General features: G+C 49.6%; 2 protein-coding genes across 2 annotated transcripts in view; one reads left to right on the top strand and one right to left on the bottom strand.

Moving 5' to 3' along the window:
- Positions 1-4,214: 4,214 nt before the first annotated feature.
- On the bottom strand, positions 4,215-9,010 carry MLF2 (myeloid leukemia factor 2). Its single transcript, XM_029954099.1, has 9 exons — positions 8,814-9,010; positions 8,161-8,238; positions 7,773-7,899; positions 7,488-7,523; positions 6,647-6,700; positions 6,125-6,253; positions 5,796-5,955; positions 5,005-5,210; positions 4,215-4,773 (listed from the first exon to the last, which is right to left on the bottom strand). Exons 2-8 carry the CDS (start codon positions 8,208-8,210, stop codon positions 5,023-5,025), a joined length of 744 nt encoding a protein of 247 aa, XP_029809959.1. The 5' UTR covers positions 8,211-8,238; positions 8,814-9,010; the 3' UTR covers positions 4,215-4,773; positions 5,005-5,022.
- A 5,181-nt stretch (positions 9,011-14,191) lies between these two features.
- PTMS (parathymosin) overlaps positions 14,192-20,129 on the top strand; it is a 9,808-nt gene continuing 3,870 nt past the window's right edge. The window contains exon 1 of the mRNA XM_029954100.1: positions 14,192-14,317. Within this exon, the coding sequence (XP_029809960.1) occupies positions 14,207-14,317 (111 nt within the window). The 5' untranslated portion in view covers positions 14,192-14,206. The remainder of the gene's footprint in view (positions 14,318-20,129) is intronic.

Below are 20,129 nucleotides of genomic sequence, written 5' to 3'. Positions count from 1 at the left end.
GAGCCTGCTTCAGATTCCGTATCTCCCTTTCTCTCTGCTCCTCCCCCACTTTTGCTCTGTCTCTCTCTGTCTCTCAAAAATGAGTAAATATTTATGGGGCGCCTGGGTGGCTCAGTTGGCTAAGCATCTGACTTCAGTTCAGGTCATGATCTCACAGTTTGTGGGTTCAAGCCCTGCATCGGGCTCTGTGCTGACAGCTAGGAGCCTGGAGCGGCTTCAGGTTCTGTATTTTCCCCCCTCTCTGCTCCCCCACTGCTCCCACTGGCTCTCTATGTCTCTCCAAACTGAATAAACATTTAAAAAAATGAATCTTAAAAAATGAATAAACATTAAAAAAAATATTTTCCACCTCAGTGTGACCTTGACCTTTTCTAAGGTATTTCTGCTCCCTCTTTTTAAAGACTCAAATCCACCTCTAGGGCCTTTTCCCATGCCCCCTCTCCTATATTCCAGCTTCATGTATCAAAATGTCCTAGCCACAGACACTCAGTAGGCTGCTGGAAAACACTTACATCTTTGAGGTAATTCCCCAGACCCTGCAAGCTCTCCAGGGGGCAGGTGACAGCAGATGAAGAGGATGGGGTGGATGCCTAGGGAGCCTGGGGGCAGCACCCTATTCCTATGCAAAAGATAAGGTCTTCAGGGAAGAAAAAAAATCCTAAGAAGCAGAGAAGGGGCAAGGAACTTGGAGTGCTAACTTATACCAGGGACCGTTTGGAGCCTGGAGTGGGGGCCAGACAGGGAGGGTTGAGCCCAGAGGGAGAAGCACTACCGGCTTGTCCTTGTCTCCCCAGAGTTTAAGGGCGGACATTTAAGGACGGGAAGGCTCAGAGCTGTCAGTGCTCTCTGTCCACCTTCCATAGCAGCTCTGCCAGCCGTCTGCATCCCAGGTACCTCCGTGCACGTTTCTCACGCCATGCCAGCTCTGTGCCCTCCATAGACTCTCCTCGGGGATGGAGGCTACCTGAGAGGCTGCTTGGGGGAACCAACTACCCAAAGTCTTCCCTCCCCATGTCCCTAGTCTCCTGTTTCTCTTACCTTTTAGCACCCCACCCCTGTGCCTAACTGTCCCTATCTTCACCTCCCCAGCTTCCAATGCAGCCCTACCTAAACCCCACCCCTCCTATTTGAAGACCCCAGTAATGTCTAAGGAGGAGAGAAATAAAGGCTATTTTTTTTTAAATCTCTATCCCAACTAGAATGGCTTGGGAGAAAGAATCCTTGACCCTTGCTGCTCCCTCAGCCCTTGGGATGCTCCGATGCCCAGGACTGGGAGCATCAGGGCAGGGCAGGTATGACTTGGAGTATGTTGGTTGGAAGACCGGAATACTGGGTTATCATTGTGGATCAACTCACGGTTCTCTGGATAACTAGTGTGTGACTTGGACATTGGATTGCAGAAGGATGGGGGAAGGGAACATTGGATAAACGGTGTTAGTAGAACACTGCGCCCTTTGTTACCACAGGAAGGAAAACATCCCAAACTGCAAGCAGGTCTGGGTCAGAGTGGCCCAAAACATTTGCTTCTACTTGTTGGTCTATAAAGCTGAGGTATGGTAAGGGCAAAAGATAATAATTGGTAGCTGGGAGCACAGAGGACTGAGGCCATTATGATGATTTCCAGGTTGGGTCTGGGAGTATTTTAGGATGGACACAGAGATGAGGACCACCAAAGAGCATCGAAGGGTCATCAGGGAGAAATCAGTCATTTGTATCCCATGCACCGTGTCAAATGCTTTCTCTGTACTAACACACACTTCTCAGTTCTGCGGTATGGACCCATGTCTCCACTGCCATCAGCAAGTGCCAAAAAGGCCCACTTTACAAAGTAGGAAACTGATATTGAGAGATTAAGAATTTTTCCTGATCATTAGCTAAGTGATTGAGACAGGTCATACTCATGCTGTAGGTAACTTAATCTCCAGCCAAATCTCAGCCATGGGGGAAATAATCTAATGAGTCTAACCATGTCCTCTGGATGAGGCTGGGCCCAGTTGGAGAGTTGACCAGAAATAAAATACCAGCTTCCTTTCTGAGAGTTCCCCTTCCACCTCTGGCCCCTGGCCCCCACCCCCACGTGGCAGACAGGTTGACAAGGGCCTGTGGGCTGGTTCTTGAGCACCTCATTAGGTGGCTGTTGCTAAGTAACCCCCCACCACAGATCGCTGCTGAGAACCAGTCATGGGGCTCAAATAAGTGCTGGGTTGAAGGGTGGTCCTCACCCAAGAGCAGGAAGTAAGGGGGAAAATCAGTTCATGTGTCTGAAACCCAGGCCCCACATGGGAGAACTTGTGAAACACTAGGTTGACTCACCTAGATTGAAATCAGGGTAACCCTTGTCCTGCTCCAGCCCCCACTCAGAACCATACCTGTGAGTGTGGATATTGTGAAATCCAGGTTGGCCATGAACTATAGCCTAAGATTTTACAGCAAGCAGGGAACTTCAGGGAAGTGAATGACCTGCCTAAGACCACAGGGCTAAGTTGGCAGAGCCAAGGACCCAGCCTCGGGGCATTTTTACAAGTCTTGTGGGTTCCACAGTAGACTCACAAAAGCTGCTCCCACTCCCAGAGGAAGAAAATAGGTGTCTGTCTGGACAGAGCACAGATTGACACTTGGGACTGAGGACTGTGGATGCTTTGAGTCCCATCATCTACAATTCAGCAATTCAGGTGGAGATGAATTATCTAGAACAGGCACCCCTCGCCTTTTACAAGTTCACCACATCACGCCACTTCACACGTACATAAGACTGGTTTGGGCTAACACAAGGAAATGCAAAGGGGGGGTTTGCTTTTACAAGACAAAGCGAAAATAGCTTTCAGCACGGTTTTGCAGCAAGTTATAGAAGTAGCCCATGTCGATGGCCAGAGTGCGATCACCTCGCTCCTTACCCCGGAATTATACTCAGCGTCCCTGCATCAGGCCTAGCTCTGAACGGTCTGTGCACATCTGTGCTTATCTCTTTGTTTTGTGCGTCCTTTAGCAAGATGGTTTCAGAAAAATTCAAGAGGTTATTTTGGGGGTCTGGGAATGCTTGAAAATTTTTCCAAAGAAGTTAACGGTAATTGGTTTGCTTTATGCCATTTCGGCTTATGAAAGCTTTCACAGGAACCCTCTGCTTTCAGATAGCAGGGGCAGCCTGTACTTGTTTGACTTCTGAGATTCCTGGATTCTTTTGGCCACAGGGCTGGGGTCATACATCTTCACCAGCGCTATGTAATGAGACTTGGCACCTGTCCTGGATGGAATAGGCCATTAGTGCAAGGTATTTGCTCTCCACTTCATCCCTCTGCTTGTTCAGCTACTTGACAGATCCTCTTGAATCTGTTTGTTCACTGAAGACATGGGAAAGACCCTTCCCTGAGTGGAGCCAGAGCCTGGGGTTGTTTTGTGTGTGTGTTTTGTTTTGTTTGTTTGTTTTTAGGTAAGCTCTATACCCAGCGTGGAGCTTGAACTCACAATCCTGAGATTAAGAGTCACAGGCTGTACTGACTGAGGCAGCCAGGTGCCCGTGCTATTTGGTTTCTTTGACTTTAATTGACCATAAACTGCAAAGAACCAAAGATTTTTATAAAGCTACCATCACCAGACCCTGACAAGCATTTACCATATTGAGTAAGTTCCCAAGAACAGAGTGACCCACTTGGCCGAGCCAGGGCAAGCCAAGAGTGAGTGTCTTGAGAAATTTGAGTGCCTCAGGCCCTTCTAGTACTGCTCAGGTTCCAGGTTGGTTTTCATCTCTGGTCTCTTTCCCGGGCTCAAATTCTCAACAACTGAGGGTGGAAGAACATTGTTAACCCCAAAGGGCCTCCCCCTCGAAGGCCTGTGCCCTCCTGCTCGGTACCACACGCATTCTCACCCACAGTCCAGGGTAGAAACTGTGCCCAAGGGACAAGGGGCGCAAATTCCTCAGGCACCTATGAGATAGGCCTTGCATTCTCCCAGACGCGTGAAGTTACCGTAAAAGCAAGGGAGACAGCCAGCAAGACAGCTGCTTAGGTATTCACCCCTGAGCCTCGCCCAGCCAACTTCTGGGGCTGCTGTGCACCTGCCAGGGCTCTGACAGGCCCCCTGTTGTTACCACTGAGGTGCTGGGCTTGAACTCTAGTTAGGAAGGCCACACGTGGAGACCGAGGGAAGGTAAGAGGGTAACTAGAAGACAGGAGGGTTGAAATTGAACAGGGAAGAGATCCAAAGTAAAGCCAGAATCCTACTTGGTCTTTTTTTTCCCCATTCTCCTTTATTCCATAAACACCTAGTTACAAGTTGCACAAATCAAAAAATAAAGGCAGAGAAAGGTGTAGGGAAGGTTTTTGTGATGTGCAGGGGGTGGGAAGGGAGGAAGGGGTGGGAGCCAGTCCTGTCCCTCCACACACAGCCCTGGATGAGGGCTATGGCCTCTGAAGTGGGGGATCTGGGGAGGAGGTGGGCAAAGATCCAGGGTAGCCAAGGGATTGAGAAAGCCCCTAAGCCCAGAGCTCACCCCAAAGCCCCTTCAATGCATGGCAAGGGTAGAGTGGGGAAGGTGAAGAGGCTCAACGATGGAGCAGCAGAATGAAAAATCAAGTTAGCAGATACAGGAGAAGTGTAGTCATCATGGTAGGGGATTAAAGAAGGAAAAAGGTAAAGGGGGCAGTGAAAGGTTCTCCCTGAGACCCCCAGGGAGAGGTGGGGGCCAGCTTGCCTGTTAATTTAATATTAAATTGGGAGTGGGAGTTGGAGGGGAAAAAGTTATGTCAGGGGTTGATTTCTCAGCCTCTCGGCCTGTACCTGGAAAAGAGAGAGAGAAGAGCAAGTCAAAAGAAAGACAAAATGGGAAGGCCAGGAGTTGGGTTTAATCCTGTATTTCAGGGACAGCCAACTAAAACTTACACCATCAAAGGCAGTAATTGCTGGGCTCCTGGACTCCTGCCTCATAGCAAAGGAATGTGCACAGGTACGCTCCTCACCCCCCTCCCCTTCGGGCTTGACACCTTATAATTCCTCCCCCTCAATACTTACAAGAGAGGCCTAGGGCCTTCACCAGTCATAGCGGCGGGACTGTCGGGAGGGGGAGTCCTCAGGTCCCTGTATGGCCAGGCGGGGAGGCCCCTCAGCCCTTCGACCCCCACCCCCTGAAGCCTCATGCCGTCGAAACTCCAGAGGGCGCTGCTGCCTGAATCGGGATGTCTCTCTCCGCCATTCATCATCAAATGCGGCAGCCTCACCTAAGACCATGGAGACCAGATGCGACATTTAAATATATAGGCTGGCTTCCAGAAGCAGATGCAAACATGAACCACAACCCTCTCAGATGAAGAAATAGGGCAAAGGCTAAAACTATGCGTGGGGACATGTTGAGGGACAGCAACAATTTCTTTTCTTAGTAATCTGGGGTTCAGTATGGTTGAACAAGCTAATAGCCAATAGCGATTCCAATATGGAAGCCACCAGCAAATCTGAGGCATGACTACTCAAGAAAGAAATCAGAAAGGGAATAATTATGAAGGAGCATAGTCCCATGCACACAATAAGTATTTCATAGATGTTTCTTGACTTGAGGAGAAAAAAAAAAGAGAAAGAAGATCGATCCTGACAGTTGGCCTCTCCAAGATTTTCAGTACTTGACTTAGCCCCTAAAGCTGACAGGGCTCAAGTGAGGCAAGACTAGGAGGCCCATTCATAACTTTGCCAAGAAATTATCTACAGAAGAAGGGAGAGAAAGCTCATTGATATCTCCTAGCTTGTAGGAACTGGACCAGTGGCCCCCCGCCCAGAAGCCGGGAGGGTGATGAGCAGGAAGGAAAGCTCACTCTCATCCAAGTTGATATAATCCTGCCGCTCCTCCTGGTCCCCTGTGCGGTGGTTTCGGGAGCGCTGGAGGATGTGAGCCCGGTCTCGGATGTGGTGCCCGATGGACATCTGCTCTAGCCCACTGTCCGAGTCCCGTACGGTCCTGCGAGTCTCCCGGATCTGGGACGAGGCAGACCACAGCATGCTCAGCTGCCCCTTCCAAAGCCTGGCTATACCAAGCCGGGACAGACAAACCACCCCCAACCCACTTATGAAAAAAGAAGCCAGAGTTTCTGCGCATGTCATTCAATTCTGCTTTATCTCGGATATCAGAGGCCCTTCAACTCACCCCGCCTGGTGCCGAGCGCATCTCTGACGTCTCCTGGTAGACCTTGGGGGCACCGTCACCCGTATTGGAGTAGGAGATGACAGTAGAGGATGAAAACGTCTGGCAATTGCCTCCGGCTGTCATGTGTTCCTGTGGAGGAAAGCACATGGCAGGACTGAATGGTCCCTCTGGAGAAGGGTTCCCACATTTCAGCTGCCTGTTCCTGTCCGTATCTTACTAAACATGGGAAACGAGAAAACATCAGGCCTCATCAGTGCCTCCCAAATTCCTGTCCAACAATAAACGAGAAGGACCTTAAGAGACTGAGTCTTAATTGCATGCTTAGCAAGACTGCTACTGCTGCTTCATAGTCAGGCACGAGAGCAGATAAGGGAACCCAATATTCTCTGGGTTCAATGACTTTAGCTAGCTTGAGCCCTTCACCAGCAGCACACTCTTCCCTGCCCTGCCCCAGAGGACCCAAGGTGTTGCCAGCTATCACTGAGAACAAGTCTGCGAAAGCGTATGGGGCAAGAGTCTCACCATGTTCCCGATCATGTCGTTCATCATCCCAAACATGTCCATGAAGCCACCCGACTGCAGCAAAGACATGGAAAACAGAGTCAAGAAAGCAAAGTCAGTGCTCTGATGATCTTGTTTAGGTACCCACTAGACATGGCTACACATTCCCTTTTTCCTCTTTCCTCACACGGAGCAACTGCCCTGCCTCTTCATTAGCATGGCCAGTACATGGAATGTTCTGCTCCAGGTTTCCCTTCCCACATACTGCTGCCTTCTTCCTCAGTCTCTATGGCTGCTCTGATTCCATTTTCTTTCTCCTGACTGACCTATTTCCCCGACCTTTAAGAAGCACACCCAAGTGAATGAATGGGCACGAAATAGTAAAAAACAAACAGAAAACTTCTAAAAAGCCATTTCTGGTTGGCCCTTCAATTCCATCTCCATCCTCGGAAAGACAAACTTTGCTAGGCAATCACACTTTCCTTAGAGGTATCGTTTCTAGAATGCAGGAGTCAATAAGCACCTTTAACTCACAGGACTCAGAGCACACAACAGACCAAAAGCTGTGCAAACACTATAGAAAGATTCTAGGGGCACCTGAGTGGCTCAGTCAGTTAAGCAACTGACTCTTGACTTCAGCTCAGATCATGACCTCACACTTTGTGAGACTGAGGCAACAGGGAGCCTGCTTGAGATTCTCTCAATCTCTCTCTCTCTCTCTCTCTCTCTCAAAATAAATAAATCAACTTTAAGAAGATTCTAGGGTTACCCAAAAGCTATTCCAGAGAGCCACATTTGGAAATAACATCTAAGAGCATAGAGTGTGTCTGAGATGCAAGAACACAAAGACTTTAGGACTCACCATTCCCAGCATCCCAAAGGGGGAGACAGCCCCAGTCTGCAGGAAAACATAAAGAACAGATTAGAGACCACATCCTATTCGTTACAATCACAAACGAATGGGCCCAGCTTTTTTTTCCATCCTCCTAACAAAAGGGGATCACAGCCCTTCTGGCAGACCGAGTCCCCCACTCCTAAACAAAGATCACTCTACTTACTAAGTTGGCTAAAGCGCAAGAAAGATCAAGGACTTTATTAACCACCCCCAGCCTTTCTTTGGGTCTCAGGTACATTGCAGCACCATTACCTGCATCCTACGGCTGGCAGGCCTGGTCCCTGGCATGTTGCCATCTGTGATGCTGAGGAAGGGACTATATCCAAAGCCACCCGACAACATTCGGTTCATATGCTGACGGTGAATAGCAAAGGGGTCCCTGTGGAGTGAGCATACAGTGTGGATGGCAGAAGAGCCAAACAGTCAACACCCACTCTCCCTGCCCCCCCCCCAAAAGAAAAGTCATAGGGAAACAGTGGCACAGATGCCTATTTCCTCTCTGAGTCTGAGCTGGAGCTCAGTCTCCAGCTGGTCCCAGCCAGTGCCAGCAATGGGAACCCAGATGTCTGTCTGAACCACTTAAAGGCCTTAAGTGGAGTAGGATGAGCGCCCCAGAACACAAGGGGGAGGGGATACTCACATCAGGAACATAGGATCCTCGGGCTCCACGTCCCTCATAAAGCGGAACATCCTGATTTTAGCTCCAGGGGGCTCCACACTGTAAAGACGTGGCGGCTCAGTTACTCGGAGGTAGCCAGGCTTTTGCACACCTGGCTCAGTGAAGGGACTCAGGACACTGTCCCTTCCAAACGCAGGACCTGAACCCTCCATACTCCAACAAGACCTTTCTCCAGGTGGTGTTCGACACCACCCTCAAGGGAGAGAAGAGCTCTTCAAACCTCCCAAGGAGAGCCATGGAAAATTTTTCGAAGCCTCGTAGTCTTCTCTCCCCACTCACAGCCATCCTCTTCCCAAAGCCCTGGCCAGAAGCATACCCCCCTCTCCCCATGCCACTGTTCCGGATGCGAATCCCGAGGGCTGGCCCTCGTCCCAGCAATGACCCCAGCCACCTCTCCCCTTCTCAGCCCGAGCTGCTGCCAGGCTTCCCCCAGGCCGGTCTCACTATCCCCACCGCGCCTGTCTGCCGCTCCCCGGGCCCCGGGCCTCATCGCCGCGCGAGCCGAAGCGGTAGGCCTGGCCCTCTTCCCTCCCCGCATCCCAGGCTCCCAGACCCTGTACCCCGCGGGCCCGCTCCCGCCCTGGCCCCGGCTGCCCGCTCTGCTCGAGCCTCACCGGTCCCCGATTCGGGCTCAGCGGCCCATCCGGCCGGTCTCGCCTCTCAGTGCGCTGCAGAATCGGGGGTTGCGGCCCGGGACGCGGGATTGGTCCGGGCTGGTGCTCCTCGGCCTTCCGCGCCGCCTCCTCCCAAGGCTGCCACCTCCGTTCCCCCCCCTCAGCCCACGGAGCCCTAACCGCGGCCAGGCCCGGACGGAAGTGACGTCACGAAGGGGACAGCCCACCCCGGGGCTGGGCCCGCGGAGCTCCACCCATTGGCGGGCGAAGGGAGTGGGCTGGGGCAGGCTTCCCGGGCGGCGAAGCGTGGGGCCGCGGGGTCCTCTGGGGACCAGTGGAGGGGAGTCCTCATCACTAACCTGGATTTGGGCTCTGTGGACTGGAAGAGGCTCCCTGGGGGGTGTGGAGGAGGAGCAGAGGCGCCTCTTCCGCGGGAGGGACGGGGCGGGGGAGGGCGGTGCGGCACGTTCCCCTAGGGGAAGGAAGAGAACAAGGAGCAGATTCCCATGGGGGGGGGGTGGCGGGCTCCCAGTAGGCGACCAGGTGGGGCGGATCCTGGGGGGAACATTAAGCAGATTTTCAACCAGAGCGGCGTTCAGCCCTAGCGGGAGGAAGGGGGGAGGCGCTAGGTCGATCCCGTTGGGAGGAGGCGCGTTCCAAGCTGGGGCGGGGCCCTTAGAGTGACGTACAGGCGTAGGTGACAGTACTGCCCCTGTCTAGCTCTGGCTGCCAGAACTCCGGCGGGTCCAGAAAATCCAGGTTGAGAGGGCTGGCCGCCAGGTGGCGCTCTTCGGCCAGGCTGGAACTACAGCCCTTTGGGACCTGGCGTTGGCGAAGCTTCTGGACCCCTCAGTTACCCTCTGTGAAGGGTAGGTCTGGGCAAAGGTTGTAGTTCTGAAATCATTTAGCTTAGCGCCAGTCTCTCCCCTTTCTTTTCTGTGACTGCTGTGCTCTCAAGAGCTCCCAGTCCTTCACTGATTATTCTTGTCTTTGATTAGGTAGGTAGGTCGGTCAAGAGTCTAAAGTTTGGGAGTAGAAGAGGTGGAGTGCTCCATTAACCAGGATCACCTAGGGGTGGAGCTGAAATCAGACCCAGAAGACCCAACTCCAAGGCTAAAGATTGAAACTTTGACATACTAAATGTCTTGCATAAAATCTGGCCCCAGTGGAGAGAAGGGCCCTCCTCCTGGGTGTCAGGGGAATTTGAACTGTCTAGGAGGGACTTTAAACCACACTCTTCCAAACTCCAGCTCTCTCTGGTTCTTTACTCTGGCTGCTAGCCATATTAGTGCTATGTGCAGCCTGAGAACGTGAAACACTCGTTCCCAATATGTACTTCACTAGGGGTGAAGGATGAGGGGGGGGGGTCCCTGGTGGCTCTGGAAAAGGTACTGGGAGCAGGGCTTCTCAGGTTTCTCTGGACTTGATCATTATTAAAGAGGGAAAAACAATAGTGGGGACAGAGATAACTCAGAAGCTGGCAGACTGGCAAAACCAAAGAAAGACAAAGTAAAAAGAAAATTAGTTTTGCATTGATATTTCTGGGGAAGAGGCTTAGTCAAATCTTTTAAGTTTATTCTCCAGATTCTCTATCTCTGGACATCCCACTCTGCAACTGCCCCTCTTCCTCTTGCCCCAAAGACAGTTTGGCATGTGATCATATAATCTCTCAGTGAGCTTTCTGTGGCCCCGACTTAACTAAGCATGGTCCCTCACCTTCCAGCTTCTCCCTTCTCATCCCATTGTGTCCAACTTTCACAGAATTGGATAGGAGATCTGGCCTCCTCTTTTTCTCTTTTTTCATGACCTAGTATTGTCTACCTACTGCTTTTAGATGCCTAGAAACCTTTCTCTTCTTCCTTCCAAAACTTAAGAATCTGATGTCAGTCATTTTTACCTTTGCCTGATTTTAAATCAGCATATTACGTCTCCTAAAAGTACTTAAAAATTACAACTTAGCTTCTAACTGTGAGACAGAACTCCAAACCTGGGCTCTGTCTGAAGTTAAAAAGAAATTATCAAATATGTGGGGATGAAGAAGGAAGCGCAAGAGCTTATTTTCAGAGTCCCCAGGGATATACCATACCACATAGGCAGCCATCTACTCTAGAAATTGGAGCAATGTAATTTTACAAGTAACCTTTATGTCCCTCACAACCAGAGTTCATGTTTCCCTTCTCCCTTGCCTTCCCTTCCCTTTCCTGTCCCCCCTTCTCCTTCCCTCCCTCTCCTTCTCTTCTTCCCTCCCTCATGCCTTCCCTCCCTACCTCCCTCCTTTCTTTCCTTCCTTCCTTTCCTTCCATCTCTGTCCAATGAACTCTGATGAACAGAAATTCTTCAGTCACTGGAGTGTCCTGTATATGATAAGATGTAGGAAGAAGAGTGGGCCCTGCCAGGAGTGAGGCTTAACACAAGGAGGATAGGATTTGGGGAAGGAAGAGAAACAATGTGGCTCTCACATTCTCCGCTCTATTTGATGGAGCCAAAGTGAGGACGCCTTTGTGAGAGTAGAGCTGGGCCAGAAAACGAGCTCTCATTAGATGTGAGGTCATGCATTTGGGGCGATCCCAGGACAACTGGATACTGGGACAGAATGAGGATGGAGCGATGATGTGCCAGTTAGGGGAAACTGGATTTCCTGCCTAAGCCAAAGTGAATGGGTGTGATTGAGTGTATGTGTGCATGAATAGGTACATATGTACTGGGGAAGAGAGAAAAACCCTGAAAATTAGTGCTACCAGGTCAGGGTAAGATTAAAAAGTGACTCAGGAGCATTTTTCCTAAGTCAACGTTTTAGTTTGTTTTTGTACCCATATCCACTCAGCAAATATTTATTGAATGTCTATCTACTATGTGTCAGGTAATATTTCTGGCTCTGGAGATAGAGTAGTGAGAGAAAAATTAAGCAAGGTAGAAGGGGGATAGAGGAATAGGCAAGTAGTTGGGAAGTGATGGTTGGTTTTTAGGGTGACTTGGGAAGTTCTCGCTGATAAGATGGCATTTAAGCAGAGACCTAACAAGCTCAGGAATAGCTGAGGTAAGAGCAGTCTGGGCAGAGGAAATAGTAAGAGCAAAGGCCCTGAGGCAGAAGCATGCTTGTGCCTAGACTGAGGAGGAACAGTATCGGTTAAGAGAAGATCGGAAGATAGGAAGAGCAGTAGTAAGAGACAAGGTCACAGAGAAAGAAGGAAGCCAGATCGCGGAGGACTTTGTGAGGCCTATGGAAACTAGTGTGCAGAATAGACTATTGGAGGACAAACTGTCCCTGTTTGGGGACAAATAGTCCCTTTCTGGAGAAACAGGAACAGAAAGACCTATTAGCATGCTGTTGCCATAATCCAGGTGAGATCCCCTGGTACCTTAGAGTAGATCAGAAACAGTGGAGGAAGAGGAGTGGTCAGATTCTAGAAGATTCTAGATTTTGAAGATGGAGCTAATGGTATTTGCTGATGGATGGATGAGGGAGAAGAATCAAGAATGACTTCAAGGGCGCCTGGGTGGCTCAGTCAGTTAGGCATCCGACTTTGGCTCAGGTCATGATCTCACGGTTCATGTGTTCGAGCCCCACGTTGGGCTCTGTGCTGACAGCTAGCTCAGAGCCTGGAGCCTGTTTCAGGTTCTATGTCTCCCTCTCTCTCTGTCTCTGACCTTCCCCTATGCACGCTGTCTCTCTCTCTCAAAAATAAATAAAATAAAAAAAAAAAAGAATGACTCCAAAGTTTCTTGACGTGGGTGCTTGAATGAGAAAGAAATGGCTGGGGTGCCCGGGTGGCTGAGTCAGTTGAGTGTCCGACTTTGGCTCAGGTCATGATCTCACGGTTTGTGGGTTCGAGCCTAGCGTCGGGGTCTGTGCTGACAGCTCAGAGCCTGGAGCCTGCTTCAGATTCTGTTTCCCTCTCCCTGCCCCTCTGCCTGCTCAAGCTCAGTCTCTCTCTCTCTCTCTCAAAAATAAACATTAAAAAAAATTTTAAGTGATTTCCATAAGTAGTTTGACCATAATCTATGGGTTATTGGACCATCTTGAGTAGATATGGTAATGTGAATAATCAGCATTAGAATTTGAGGTTTTAAGCCTTAAGAACTTCCTATTGTTTGATCTTTTCAAGAAGACATTTTGAAGGACTTAGAATGCCTTGTGATTAACATAGACGTTAAGGACTGAAGTTTGTGCTACCTGTGGGGTAGCTCATGTCAATATTTACTGAGCTTTTACTATGTGTCAGGCATGGTGCTAGGTGTTGGGGATAAAAAGACAAGGAAGACATGGTCTCTGCCCAAGAAGTTTCACAGCTTAGCAAGGGTAGGCATGGATTTGATTTAATCCTGTGATGAAAGCTGCAATGGAAAAATGTCTTAAAAGTGCAAAAGGGGTTCAGAGGAGGGAGAGAGTGACTTGGGGGCTGGGGTAGGGAAGCCAGGAGAGTATTCCAGGCAGGATATGCTATCAATGCAAAAGTATGCCCCATTTGGGAAGAACTGAAAGGAAAATACTGAATGAAGCAAAACTTTTGAGCGGACAGTGCTGAGAGATAAGGTTACATAGGTTCAAAGGGACCAGAACTTGAAGGGCCCTGTTTGCTTCTGGACCTCATCCTATAGGTGTGGGGAAGCTATCAAGAGGTTTTACGTTGGGAAATGACAAGAGTCCATTTGTATTTTAGGTAGAAGTCAGTTTATGCAGTTCAGGAAACATTTTTCTCCAATATGCCAGTAGGGAGGTCAGTGCTGGAGATACAAACATTCTTGAATCATGGTTGAAAACTCTAATGAATTAAGCTTAAAGTTAACAAGTGATGTTGACCCGTGGAGCAGAGGCAGGACTGAGTTTGGAGAGAAGAGGCACTTAAGGAATCTTTAGAAAGTGAAATGTGGAAGACCTGGAGAGGGAGAGAAAAGGTGGTCTCGGATGACTCTTTGGCAGCAATGAATGGGTGGAGGATAAGACCTCTGACTGAACTAGAAAACAAGGGAATTTCAGCTGAGTCCTGTCAGGTTTGAAGAGCTCCAGAGGATCCAGGAATTGATGAGCAGAACAGAAGGAGTCCCTTGCTAGAGACAGAGGTTTGAGAGTCATCCATATTTGAGGTCTGTGCCGGCAGTGGGACTTAAAACCAGGGATATACCTGTGGAATCGCTAAGGGAGGCTGTGAAGAGTAAGAACAGGACCTCTGAGACTGGAGTCACCCGCAAGGGTTCGGGCAACACTGTCATTCATCGCCTTCTCCTGGTTACTGAGTCCTCCCTCAGTCTTTTGCCCTTTGAGCAAAATGAGTTTCGAGATGTCATGCCTGCCTGGTAACATTTTCCTCTAGCTTTTTCATTTTTACTTTCTGTCCTCTCCCTCAGCCACGTAGTGTGTTTAATCTGCGAAACTGTGGAAACCCTGAGCAGACATGCATTATAAAGTAGACAACAACAGTGGCCCACGTGATCTTCATCGCAGCAGCCAGAGTTGCTCTGGACAGTCTACCCATGGAACGCTGGTGATGGAGAAGGTCAAGAAGGTGAAAAAGAAGGGGCAGTTTAGGGCTGAGGTCTAAAGTGGCTGTCCAAAACAGTAGCCACTAGCTACCTGTGGCTATTTAAATTTAATTAAAATTAAATAACATTAGGGACCCTTGGGCACCTGAGTCAGTTAAGGGTCCTACTCTTGATTTCAGATCAGGTCAATATCCTGGTGCCCAGGAAACCTGCTTAAGATTCTCTTTCTCTCCCTCTGCCTCTCTGCCCTGCTTGACCCTCTCTCTCAAATTAAATAATAATAATAATAATAATAATAATAATAATAATAAATAAAAATAAAAATAAACGTAATTCCTCAGTTGCACTAACCACATTAAAAAAATTTTTTTTTAGTGTTTTTTATGTATTTTTGAGAGACAGAGAGAGACAGCCCAAGCAGGGGAGGGTCAGAGAGAGAGGAAGATACAAAATTTGAAGCAGGCTCCAGGCTCTGAGCTAGCTGTCAGCACAGATCCGACGTGGAGCTCGAACCCACAAACTGTGAGATCATGACCTGAGCCGAAGTCAGACACTCAACCGACTGAGTCACCCAGGTCCTGCACTAGCCACATTTTAATAACCATACGTGGCTAGTGGCTACTGCATTGGAAATTGCAGATATAGAACATTTCCATCATCACAGAAAAGCTTATTGGACAGAGCCAGAAAGCACCTATAAAGTAATCTTCCTTCTGGACTTTTTGGAAGGTCTGTGAAGGCTCTTTGAAAAGAGTGCACATGGATGAGAAATTGAAAGGAGGACAGTAGAGGGTTAGGCAGTGGCAAACTATGCTTGGTCTAAAAGTGAAGGAGGTCAGGAAGAGGGCATGGAGAATTAAAGAAGCTAATCAAAAAATCTGGAGGAGACGTAGGATGGTAAAACCAATTCTTTTTGCTGGAGAGAAGATTCATGGGGAAGTAGGACAGCCCACAACTTTTGGTGGTAATGATGATAGCATAAAAAGATAGTGACCACCAGGACATCAGTAGTTAGAAAATCCTAAGTCAGAGAGAGGCAAGTCGGTGTCCTGGTAGCAGGTCCAGCATTTCCCGGGCCTACTCAAAAAAAGAAGGTGGAGAGGGCTCCAAAATGGTGTGTCAGGGCTAGGAATTCAGTGATTTATGGAGCTCTTCCTCTTTGGTGCCTCTAGTTGTACTAGGTCTGGTGCATAGGAGGAGCCCATCACTAAGGGTGGAGGTACCAAAGGAGGCTGTTTGGAGTTAGGAACAGTGTATAAGATTTGTAAAATGGAGACAGATCTGGGAGGCATTTTGGAAAAGAGTACTGATAGAAGGGACAGCATGCTGTCTAGTCTGCCTGGTAGAGTGCTGGACACCTGTCCCTTCTCAGGTTGCCCTTGGGAATCTCCCCATCTGTTCCCCCAGGGCAGAGACCATATCTTTTTCAGCTTTGTGTCTCCATCACAGAGTACAGTGTCTGACACCAAGGAGGAGCTCAATAAAAGTTTGTTGAAGGGTAAGAGTTCAGGCTTGGTAAAGGGGGCAAAAAGAAAACTCGGAATTTAAAAAATTTACCTCTGCTTAAAAGTGCGTAGAACATGATGATGGATACGTCTGGACAGGTAGTGTTCATGATGGATGTGCCTTACTGTTGTGAGGAGGAGTTCTTTCTTTTCTTAAAAAAATTTTTTAGGGGTGCCTGGGTGGCTCAGTCGGTTAAGCATCCGGCTTCGGCTCGGGTCATGATCTCACAGTTCGTGGGTTTGAGCCCCACATCAGGCTCTGTGCTGACTGCTAGCTCAGAGCCTGGAGCCTGCTTCAGATTCTGTGTCTCCCTCTCTCTCTGACCTTCCCCTGCTAATGCTGTCTCTCTCTCTCTAAAATAAATAAAGACAGTAAAAAAAAAAAATTAAAAAAAATTTTTTTAACGTTTATTTTTGAGAGACAGAGAGAGACAGAGCATGAGCAGGTGAGGGGCAGAGAGAGACACACACACAGAATCAGAAACAGGCTGTAGGCTCTGAGCTGTTAGCGCAGAGCACGATGCGGGGTTTGAACCCATGAACCATGAGATCATGCCCTGAGCTGAAGTTGGATGCTTAACTGACTGAGCCACCCAGGCGCCCCTCTTCCTTTTTTTTTAAAAATGTTTATTTATTTTTGATGGAGAGAGAGAGAGGGAGAGAGGGAGAGAGCATGCTGCGTGCACATGGGCAGGGGAGAGGCAGGATCCGAAGCAGGCTCTTTGCTGTCAGTACAGAGCCGGACACAGGGCTTGAAACCACAGAATTGTGAGATCATCACCTTAGCTGAGACCAAGAGTCAGATGCATTCATTGACTGAGCCACCCCGGCACCCCGTGAAGAGGATTCCTTAAGGAACACTCCTGCAGGCTAGGAGCTCAAACATGAGCAAACTTAGGCTGGGTTAGGTATCTCTCTAGAATCAACTCTCCACGGACTAGAGTTTTGAAAAAATTAAAAAAAAAAGAAAGAAAGAAAGGAAAAATGAGGAAGAGACAATGAGTTATTGGAAGTGGAATGAGAATAAAAAAAGCAGTGAGTGGGGAGGTGCAACTTTCAGGTTTCTGTGGTCCAAGGCCTTCACTGGTTAACTAGGCCTTCCTTAGCACTTATCAGATAAATAGGCAAGTTGTAAAACCTCAGGAAGCTGGAGAGAGGGAAGAATTCTCCTAGTAATAAGATAGCAGTTGGGACACTTGGCTGCCTCAGTCAGTGGAGCATGTGACTCTTGATCTTGGGTTTGTAAGTTCGAGCCCAGGTTTGGGTGCAGAGATTACTTAAAAAATAAAAATAAAAATAAATAAAATAAATAAAAAGCCTGCCTGGGTCCTTCCCTCACAGAGCTGATACTCTAACAAGGGAACTGAAGAACCACTGCTACATTTCAAAAGCCTGAGATGGCAATATTTAGAATTGAACACCTTCCACATGGTAATGAAGTAAATTTCTAGAATGTCAGGTCAGAAGTCATAGTTTCCAGGGGTTCATGCCTCCCTTATTCTTACCTGGGTTCCCTTTTCTTACCTCTAGAAAATGTGTAAGAAGCACCAGCTTTCTCCATTCAACTAGTGGGAGAAAAATCTCAGTTGGACTGAGGAGTAATAGAACTCTAGGAATAGGCAAGCCTCTACAAGGTCTCAGAAATCCTTCTCGGGAAAGGAGCAAACACAAGCCGGCATCATTTAACACCATTGGCCCCAGAGGCCCACAGACTAACCCTAAGGAGTATGGAGTTAGGCTTTCAGCCCACGCTCACTCCAAATTCATCCCAAATTTCACTTCTAGCTTGTTTCTCATGAAGCCAAGACTTAAGGAGGCTAGTCGGCCGTCCAACCAGACAGGAATGGGGAAGAGATACTTCTCCCATGCAGGAAGGGAATTAGATCCAGGCCTTCGGCTTCCTGGATCTTTTTCTTGTGGTCCCTGGGGATCCTAGTGTCCAAACTCTTAGATTCTCAAGGCACTCCCTTGGGCCTTGGGGCAGGATTCCCATTCTCTGCCTCTCCATCTCCCTGGAATTTTCCACTGCAGCTGCCTCCGCTCCCAGACACCCCTCCCTGGGCAAAATTCCCGGCTCCCTCCGCCTCCCTTTTCTAATCACACCTCATTCCCACCCCCAGCCCAGAGGCCCAGCCCACAGTCCGGCCCACTCCCCACACTAACCCTGGTGGTCCCAGTTAGAGAAATGGGAGGCCAGACCCTCATACAAGGGTGAGAGGGAGGGTCCCAGGCTCTCTCCAGGGCGGGGAGAAAGGACAGTGGAGGGGCTGATCCCCCGTGGGGCTGGAATGGGGGGAGTGGCCCTCCTCAAATCCCCATATAAGGCAGGGCAAGCAGTTAGACTCCTGGATTGGCTGATTCAAATGAGCATTCCACCTGGCAACAGGGTTTCTATTGGCTCTGAGGAAAAATAGGAGGAAGGTGGATGGAGGTTGTTGGTGGCGGTGATTGGAGGGGGGAGGGGAGTGGAGGTGACCGGAGTGGGGGGCGGTTACCAGGGCAACAGGGTAAGAGCCCAGCAGGGTGTCCGAGACTGCAGGCGGGGCTAGGAGGTGGAGAAGGGGATGAGGAAACGCGGGTGGGAAGGAGGGGAAAGAGATTGACGGGAGAGAGAGAGGCTGGGTGCCTGGTTTGGGGGTAGAGGAGAGGGTAGAGGGAGATAAATGAAGCAAGAGGAGTACAGAGATGGAGAGGGTCAGAGATCGCTGAAGACATCAGTGAGTCAGAGAAACAGATCGAGATAGAGATGAAAAGATCTCAGAGAAAGATGATCAGAGTCCGGCAAGGAAAAACCTGGGTGGGGCTCCCAAGATTTTTGAGGAGATGGGAGACTGAGAAACTGATAGAAGAGTCAGAAAGAGAAATTGGGAGGCATGTACACCATGGGGCCAAATGATGGTATTTTTAAGCACTCAGATACCAAATGATGATGATTGACCAGTGTGTCCTTCCTCGGAAAATGAAAATAAGACAAATAATGATAATGATAGACAAATATGGGAGTGAACACACACCAAAGATATCTTTTTCCAAACCCTAGCCTTCCACTCTATCCACCTTCCTGAATGTTAACACACCCAGCTCCTAAAATTCCAAGCTTCTCAAAATGACCCAAAGATACCAAGACTAAAGGCCTGGAACTAAGGATGAGTGGTGCAGGGTGGGGCTGGAACTCCAGACCTGAACCCCTTGCAAAGGAGGCAAATTCAATCCAGAAAGGCCGAGGAAGATGGCAGCACAGGAAAGAGAAAAGCAAAGAGAGGGTCCTGTGGACAATTAGGACTGGAGAGGAGTTGGGGAAAATCAACAAAGGCTATAGGGCCAGGTGACAGACTCAGATGAGACAGGTACAGTGTGGTCTGCGGGGGTGAGGGGGAGATCAGAGATGGAAGGGTAAAAGAGGGAAATGAGAAGAGGCAACAGAAGAGTGAGAGATGTGAGATATAAATGGTTGTGAGGAGGGGTCTGGGTACAGATGAATGAGCAGTGATGGAGAGAAAAAGAAGGACCAGACTAAGACAAGTGAGAAGAGACGGGCGAATAAGAGCGGTCCAAGATGGAAGAGAAGGAAGGAGCGTGGAGGGCCTCTGACACCTCTAGATCTCGAGAAAGATCCGGGAAGGGAGAAACCCAGCAGGGGTCACAAATGTCAGCCTAGGGCAGGACCGCGGGTGGGCTGTCCTTTTGGCCTTCCCATCCCCTCTTAAGGACAGAGAATGGAGATGCAGGACGGGAAGGGAAAGCCAATTGCGATGTGGAAGTGGCTTCACCACCCTCTTCCTCTTCTTTAAGCTTCTGGTTTCTCAAATACCTGCCCGGCCTTTCCATCTGCTTCTTCCACCCCATCCCTTGGCAAAATCTCAGGATTTCTTGGGGGGTGGGGGGAGGGTCAGTAGGATTCTGGCCATCCCTCCAATCCACCCCCAAAAGACACACTCCACTTTGGCAGGCAGTAGGTCGGGATTCGGAGAGGTCCCTCCCCGCAGGAACCCCACCCCTTTCCACCTCCTCACTCCACTTCTTTTCTCCACGACCGTCAGTCTCTCCATTCCCCCTCCTGGTCCTGTCCTCCCTCCCGCCTCTCGCGCGCTCCCTCCCCTAGCTTTCATCCTCCTATCCCCACCTCTCCAACCTCCGCTTTCATCCCCCTCCCCTCTCCTCTCCTCCCAGCTCCCGCCAGCCCCACCCCTGGGAAGCCCCTCCCGTCGGGCAGCGCCGCCTTTATAAGCGGGTTCCCTGGCCGGGGGCGGCAGCGGCTGGTCGGCGGCAGCTCTGCTGGTGCGGGGGCGGCTAGCCGAGGACCGAGCGACCGCGGCCGGAGCGCGCCGGC

The sequence above is a fragment of the Suricata suricatta genome, chromosome 10, assembly GCF_006229205.1.
Source record: "Suricata suricatta isolate VVHF042 chromosome 10, meerkat_22Aug2017_6uvM2_HiC, whole genome shotgun sequence".
NCBI classification, from domain to species: domain Eukaryota; kingdom Metazoa; phylum Chordata; class Mammalia; order Carnivora; family Herpestidae; genus Suricata; species Suricata suricatta.
Note: the sequence above shows the minus strand (reverse complement) of the source record. Positions and strands in the feature narration are given on the sequence as shown.

What these genes read in the sequence shown, in the direction of transcription:
- MLF2 (XM_029954099.1), bottom strand. Translation starts at nt 8,210, where the DNA reads ATGTTCCGCTTTATGAGGGACGTGGAGCCCGAGGATCCTATGTTCCTG. An exon ending in CTGCCAGCCGTAGGATGCAG is followed by an intron (nt 7,524 to 7,772) that starts GTAATGGTGCTG and finishes GTTTTCCTGCAG; the next exon opens with ACTGGGGCTGTCTCCCCCTT. An exon ending in TTATATCAACTTGGATGAGA is followed by an intron (nt 5,211 to 5,795) that starts GTGAGCTTTCCT and finishes CCATGGTCTTAG; the next exon opens with GTGAGGCTGCCGCATTTGAT.